Source organism: Leptonychotes weddellii, chromosome 12 (genome assembly GCF_054177405.1).
Source record: "Leptonychotes weddellii isolate Sample4059 chromosome 12, ASM5417740v2, whole genome shotgun sequence".
In the NCBI taxonomy this organism is placed as follows: Eukaryota; Metazoa; Chordata; class Mammalia; order Carnivora; family Phocidae; genus Leptonychotes; species Leptonychotes weddellii.
In genome coordinates this window covers 52,757,098-52,764,947 of record NC_138380.1, presented here as the reverse complement: position 1 = coordinate 52,764,947, position 7,850 = coordinate 52,757,098, and the positions used below count along the sequence as shown (strand labels likewise).

General features: G+C 41.4%; 1 protein-coding gene across 1 annotated transcript in view; it reads left to right on the top strand.

Annotated features, from left to right (window-relative positions):
• Positions 1-2,163: 2,163 nt before the first annotated feature.
• LRRC72 (leucine rich repeat containing 72) overlaps positions 2,164-7,850 on the top strand; it is a 39,102-nt gene continuing 33,415 nt past the window's right edge. Inside the window, exons 1-2 of the mRNA XM_006736131.1 lie at positions 2,164-2,256; positions 6,584-6,657. Of these exons, the coding sequence (XP_006736194.1) occupies positions 2,164-2,256; positions 6,584-6,657 (167 nt within the window). The remainder of the gene's footprint in view (positions 2,257-6,583; positions 6,658-7,850) is intronic.

Here is a 7,850-nt window from a genome sequence, read left to right as displayed (position 1 = left end):
ATATTAAAAAAAGATTGTAAAGCAGAATGTACATTTTACATGGATTTTTAAAATTTCAAGCTGAATTCTTCAGGCTCTAATCCCATCTCACACGAGGTAAAAAAAAAAAATCTCTCTGCTCACTCCGCTAGGGATACTTTTTTTGTAAAAATTTTGTGCCGCCAATGTGAGGATTTCTAGGAAGTTCCTTTTTACCAAAAAAGTGCTTCGCTAACCTCCATCTTTGACATTCTGTAATTAAATTTGCATTACTTTAGTCCTTGTGATCAGTTAAATTGTGAATTTTGGGGTGCCTTGGTGGCTCAGTCATTAAGCGTCTGCCTTCAGCTCAGGTCATGATCCTGGAGTCCCAGGATCGAGCCCCACATCGGGCTCCCTGCCCAGCGGGGTGTCTGCTTCTCCCTCTCCCACTCGTCCTGCTTGTGTTCCCTCTCTCGCTGTGTCTCTCTCTGTCAAATAAATAAATAAAATCTTAAAAAAATAATAAAATAAATCGTGAATTTTTCTCAAAGAGAGAATACATTAAGACCTTATAATAAATGAGTTTCTGAGTTCCTTTACTAAGAATAGGGCTTTTTTAAAAATTCTTTTTCTCTTCTTAATATTGAGTAAAAAGATTTAAAAAATAAAGGTTACAATTTTTAAATGTGATTTTAGTAGACATTAACTGACTAGTAGTTTACTTATGTAAGACACTCTGTAAAAGTATTTTGCATATGATTCTAAAACTCACATTTGTGTAATGTACGAAGTTGAACAAAATATATTTCCATTTTTTCATGTAGCAGACACATGAATGATATTTGAAATTCTATAACCCATATTTAACAGCAAAAATGGGAGACAAGAGACCAGAAAATTATTTTATGCATTTTCTCAGTGGATCATTCCTCTCAGCTGATTTTTATTTCTGGGATATAAAACCACTTCAACAATCGCTCTCAAATGATCCCTCCTTCTGTGATAACTTGGAAGACTTCTACCCACCCACCTCTACCAGACCCAAACACATTTCAGAAGTACTAAAAGAGTGTGTGTTTGATTTCCCCGAGACATTTTTAAACACTCTATTCCAACACCAGCATTTTTTTTTAATGCAAGTAGCCTGACCCATTTCTAACAGCTACATTTAATTCTCGATTGCAAGTTCAAATTTGGACCCAAGAAACCAACTCATTCAATTGAATAAACATTTACTGAATGCAGTGTACTAGGCCCCGGGCAGAAAATAGTGATGACACGGAGAGAATCCTGCCTCCAAAGTGTCCCAAGCTAGTGGGGAACAAAACTCACATAAATAAGATCATAACATAGCCTACACAAGAGGTTCTAAATTCAACAACAACAACAACAACTTGAACATTGGAAAAAACTTGCCAAATAGTGGCTCAACTTACCCATTTTCTGCCAGAGGGAGGACTTTTCAGCTGCTAAACCAAAATGCACTTACCCTTCACTATACCATCAGCCAAGAGTTGCAGTTTTCTGTGCGCCTGGGACCTGGGGCTCCTTGATAACTGCCACCTCCACCTGCATCCTGGGACTGGGGCTAGGATGAGCCAAGTGAGACACTGGCCTTAGTACAAAAATGTAAAGCATCCAAACTCAGCAATCAAAACAAATGTCTTATGCAATATTTTTTTTTTAGAAATTCAAAATTAATACAACAGCGTTCATGACGAGCAGAATGTCAAAATTTTAAACGAAGGCAGGATGAGCAGTCCTGATTTCTCTTTTCTTTTTTGCTTCAGGCTCCGCTAGGATTCTGCAGGGCATTCCTTCACCCCCACACTCCATATGCGGCCAGTGGTACATCTCATCTTGAGAAAGCTAAGTTTTCTGATATTTAGAGTTCAGATCAATGAAATGATTGTTAGTGGGTGATTGCCATTGGGGGTGCTCTGGCATAGCTGATCGCCCGACCTCTGGCACCCACAGCAAGCTTCACCGAACACTGAAGAAACGTGACGGTGTCCGAGGTACGACACGGTGGGCACTGCAGGGCCACACGTGAAAACGTCATAGAAGGACTGGCTTCAAATCTTCCCTAGTTTGGATTGGCTTTTAAGTCGCCGAGATGGCGGTAACTGTTGGTAACGGAACAGTGAGCTGTGGGGCTGGGTTGGGTGGATGGTAGGTGCTGCTCGCCTCCCTGGTGCCCCGATGGCCTGGGACCTGAACCGTCCGCCCCACATCTCCCTGCACCCTACGAGCTTAGTCAGGGCTCCGGAAGTTGCCCTCGAGATCAGCCGCAGGGTAAGCGGCACCCCGTTCTCCAGGCCACGAGCCCTCCCCCACCCCGCGTCCCTGCGCCAAAGCCCCAGCCAGCGCGAGGCTGCCCCTGGGGTCGGCCTGAGGGGGTGTAAATGGCAGACCCTGGGCCCTCCATTGGGGCGAGAGCTTTGTCATCTCCAGGGTAGGGTTTGGGGATACCTCTGATCCCCGCTGGTGGACTTAACGTCAACCTTTTCTGGCTTACCATCTGCCCCATATGTAACAATGGCCGTTTAGAGATCAGATAATAAAGCCCTAAATTTGGAGTCTTAACTCTCCCACAAATATAAATAGCCCAGAAATGCCGTTCCCCTAAGGTGCAAATGGACACACGGAGGAGGAAGGTTTCTTTGATGAGCAGTACAACAGCGTTGAGGGCAGTTAAGATCGAGGCTTCAAGAATGCTTGAGCGGGAAAAGCTGTCAGAATTGTTGGCCCCAGGAGCTAGCCAAGGGCTGAAGAGTTCTGGGACGTGTCTGGGGAGGCTTGGGGCTGCCCTGTAACTCAAGGCTGGGGCTTCCGTAAGGATTTGAAAGCTGCTCGCACTGAGTCCTAACGAAGCTGCGGTGCGTGTGGGTTGCATGCAGCTATAGGAATCTATCATTGCAGTACCTGAGTCAGCAAAGAGAATGTTTTCTTCTAAAGATTTTCATACAGATTTCACTCTTCTGGGATTTAATAATCCCACAATTTTCAAATACATTTTTTCCTGTTTTATCTAGATCCTCAGGCAAGGGGCAGGGGAGGAAACCTCTGTTCTCCTCCCTGTGCCAGAATCATCCACACCCCACTTCCATGTTGGATTGTGGTTGGTTCCCTGTTTGGTTAATGAGTTAATTTGAAATCTGACTGCCCCCCCCGCACCCTCCCCCCATCAGACAACTGTAATTGTCCGAATTCAATACCTTTTCTGAGTAATATCCTCTACTCCCCTACACAACACTGCAGATTCAAATTCTACCTTCTTGAAATTTGCTTTCTGGGCTCCCACTGTGCCCTTGTTTCTCCTTCTAACTTTGTAACCATCCCTCCAAACCCCCTTCCTTCTGCTTTCGCAGCTTGATTCCCTACTCTCTCTAAATGTGTACACTTCCCAGCGATCAAGCCGGGGTCCCACTCTCTTCTGTGCACCGACCTGACTGGCCAGGCTGTCCATCCGCAGCCTGATGCCTCTGCTGAGCTCCTCTCTTCCACAGGCAGCTTTCTGGTGGATGCCTTGACCCCTCTGTCTCACCAGCACCACAATTTCAGCATTTCCAGCTGAATTCATCTTCCCTTCCAAGTCACTTCTCATCATCACATCATCACGTTAGCATCACCACTTGTGACTTTGCTCGCCCTTATTCTCTGCCCCATTATTTGCCAGTTTCTATCAATTCTCTCTGCACACCCTCTGTCACATCTGCTCACTGCTCCTTCCCACTTGCCACTCTCCTGGCGCCTTGCCTTGATTGGGCAGAGGCAGCCTTGCTTCCTGTCTGCAGTTCTCTCAGCACCTCGGCCCATCGTACACGTTGCTCTTGCAAAGCTGAGGCCTTGCTGCATTGAAAGATCCATGCGACCCAAGTGTGCATAGACAGATAAACAGAAAAGCAAAATGTAGTATATACCTACAATAAAACATGATTCAGCCTTAAAAAAGAAGGAAAGGCTGACACGCACTACAGTTTGGATGAACCCTGAAGACCTTATGCTGAGCTAGATAAGCCAGTCCCACAAGGACAAATACGGTCTGATTCCACTTAGATGGGGCACCTGGAGTAGTCAAATTCATAGAGACAGAAAATAGCAGGGCGGTTGCCAGGGGCCGGGGTGGGGGGGAAGGGGAAGGGGAAAATGGGCAGTGAGTGTTGAATGCATACAGTTTCATTTGGGGAAGATGAAAAACTTCTGGAAATGGATAGTGGCCATAGTTCCACAGAACTGTACAGTTAAAATAGTAAATTCCGCATTCTATATATTTTACCACAATAAAAGAAATAGTTCAGGGAAAGAATGCTTGTTGTGCTCATTTAAATGAAAGGACTATGCTGCTCGTGAAGTTGTGTGTTGATTGGGAACTGCAACTGTTCCACCGCAGATTCACTGAAATTCGAAACTTCTTGGCACATTTTTGGGTTCTTTGGTACTTTGACATAATACTTGTTACTAGATTCATATGAAGTTTTCGGTTGGAAAGAAACATACCATGATAAAAAGCTGCGTAAATAATTAATTATACCTGGGATTTACATATTCTGCTGAAAGTTTCAATTTCCTTTTTCATCTCTGAATTTTCAAAGTTTGACTTAAATCCTTAAAAATTCATTCCATGGCTAAAATTTTCAAAATTTGTATTAATTTCTGAAGACTAACCTAATAGGTGTTTATTTTAAAATATTCAAATATTATTTTTATTTTTGTCAAATAATTATTTTTAAATGTATTGCTCAGAACATGAAAATCCTGCATGATTTCAAGTGATAATTTTATTAACAATTTGGAGTGTGTGCATTTGTATGCATATAAATGTCTTTGGTGGCACAATTGGTTAAGCTACGGGCCCAGGTCGTGATCTCAGGGTCATGAGATCCAGCCCTGCATGGGGCTCCACAGTCAGCACGGAGTCTGCTTGAGTTTCTCTCTCCCTCTGTCTGCCCTTCCCACTTGTGCTCTCTCTCTCTCTCTCCCTCTAAAATACATAAATAAATAAAAAATAAGTGTCATTGGTAACAAAAATAGTGTTAGACATATACTGCCAATGGCATTTTTACTTTTGGATGTGTAGATATCTATCTCTGTATATTTTTAAGCTACTACACAGGATTCTATTATGGAGTTACATGTTAATCTAACCTCTATTCCCATTAATGTGAGACATATTTCACAAATGTAGATAATGTATGCTGAGATAAACAGTGAAAATCAAATCGTGTATGTGTGCTCACGCGCACCCTGCTATATTTTTGAGTGCTGGATGTAGAATGGCAGGATCGAGTTAAAGGCACGTTTATAACTTTCATAGTGATTTGCAAAGTTTTAATTCTACTTTGACTGGTCTTTGATATCCCAAACACTTTGACACAGCTGAGAGTGACTGTGTATAGTAGAAGCCGATAGTTTAGATGTTTAAGTTAAACCATCCAGACCCAGATGCGGAAGCCTCCTCCAATGGGCTTTTTCCAAGCCCTAAATTCATCTTGCTCTTTATTGAGTCACAAAATACTCTGATGGAAATGCCTCCACCTGAGCCAATGAATTCTCTGAGCCCCAAGATTCAGCTTGTGTGACAAGATAACAAAGGAAGTTTGGGATATAAATTAGCAGTGACACTCAATCCCTGATATATCTATCTTCCTCACTTCTTTTGATATGTGTTCATCCCATTAAATCTAACTTTTATTAAAAGTCTTTTACTAAATAACAAAACTCTTGTCAAAATTTCATCAATCACTTGCTGACATCACAACCTCACCGCCCACAACAAATCCCAACTGAAATTTGGTCACTGTTTTGACTCTGATAATTACAATGTTTGTCAGATTCCAGTAGTGCAACAATTATGCTTTCCACTTTTGTTGTGTCTTGTTAGCTTTACTCCTTCATGGCAAATTATAGATGGGATTTAATTTTTCCATATCATCTTAGGCCATGTGGCTTGTAAATGTTATTTTGTAATCTAGCAAAGGCTCTTAAGAAAAAGCAAAGCGCTTAAATTGATGTTGTTGGATTTGTATTTTCAAAACAAAGCCTATGGGAATAAAAATTACTCTCCAGCAAAAATTCCCACGGTGCAAGTATGTTAGTAACTGGTGAAAAATGAAGACACGGTTCCTTTGCAAAGAAAGGGAAATGACATTTATTCACTGATGCATTCGTCTGACATTTATTGAGAACTCAGTGTCAAGCACCTGTATGATATTGTGCATTGTATCTTATACTCCACCTGCAATCATGATACCAAATATCTTCCGTAAATATGAATTCTTCATGTTTGAAAGAACATTTAAGAATATTTAAAGACCAAATCACTTTGCCTCATAGAGAATCGAAAACTTGTTTTTGGTGCATATGGACACATACACATTTTTTTCTCTCTGATTAAAAATTATTTACACATCTGTGCCCAGGATTAAGGATAATGAAATTCAACCACAAAAATGATTAAATAGTATATAATTGTAGTGTTGGAATTTATCAGTTTAGAGTGGTTGCCTCCATATTCACCTTTCTTTTGATCTTCTTGTAGACATTATTGTTATTGACTGCAAATGTCTCCGTATTTTTGCTCAGTGGAATGTGGCTTGACAGATTAATTATATGTTATCAGGCAGTTGAAGATCAACTAAAGATATGTGGCTTCAAGAGGGATGCTGATGTCTTTGAGCTGTTCCTTTCTCAAAAGTAAGTGTACTTTATATAAGAAGTAGAAGATCATCATATTATGTTTCACAGATTCAAATGTTTTTTTTTAAAAAAAGATTTTATTTATTTATTTGTCAGAGAGAGAGAGAAATAGAAACAGAGAGCAAGCCCAAGAAGGGGGAGTGGCAGGCAGAGGGAGAAGCAGGCTCCCCCCTGAGCAGGGAGCCCGATGCAGGACTCGATCCCAGGACCCTGGGATCATGACCTGAGCTGAAGGCAGACACTTAACTGACAGACGCCCAGGTGTCCCAGATTCAAATGTTCTTTTCCATTGTTTTCCCCAAGGACTGGATAGGCAAGTACCACACTCTAATTACTTTACCATTCATTGGTGTCCACAGTCTCTATTAGAGAGGCAAGATGGAAATGGATAAAAACAAAGATTATGGAGCCAGGCTGAGTTTGAAGCCCAGCTCTGTCTCTTCCAGCTGGGTAATCTTGGGCATGTCATCAACCTCCCTGTTAGGGTTGTCAGGTTTAGTAATAAAAATACAGTAAGTCACGTGTGAATTTCAAAGAAACAAATGAATGTAATTCTTCTTCAGTATTAAGTTTGTCCCACACTTCCTTGGGTTTCTCTGAAATTCACATGTAAAAGGGTCTCGTATTTCATCTGGCAAGACTCCTGCCTGAGTATAATCGTCACAGGGTTGTTAGGTGAAGATTAGGTGAGTTAGTAGAAGATAGAAGAGGGCCTGGTACACAGTAAGCGCTCAGTGAGCATTAATACAGTTAATAATATTACTATTATTAGAGAATAATGGCTCATTATACCCCTACATTATAATAATAATCCTATGATACTATACCCGTAGCCAACAACCCCTGTTCTATTTTACTAGTAAGTAGGAAACCTTCTGCTTATGTAACAACCCCCTCCAACTCCCCAAGGTGGCAGCCAGCAAAGTGGGTTCTCCTTCTGCAGAGCAGTCACAGGGCCTGAGAAAGAACCCAGGGGTAAGAGGAAGAGGAAGTTATGGGTTGGGTGGGACTCCGACACCACAGTTTTTACTTGCCTAAAAGTGACATCTGTGCAGCTAGACTTTGCATTTAATAACAATGATCCTATTCCTACTCTTCTTTCCCCCTTCATGCTTTTTTTTGTTTTGTTTTATTTTTTTTTCCTTTTTTTTTATTCTTATGTTAATCCCCATACATTACATCATTAGTTC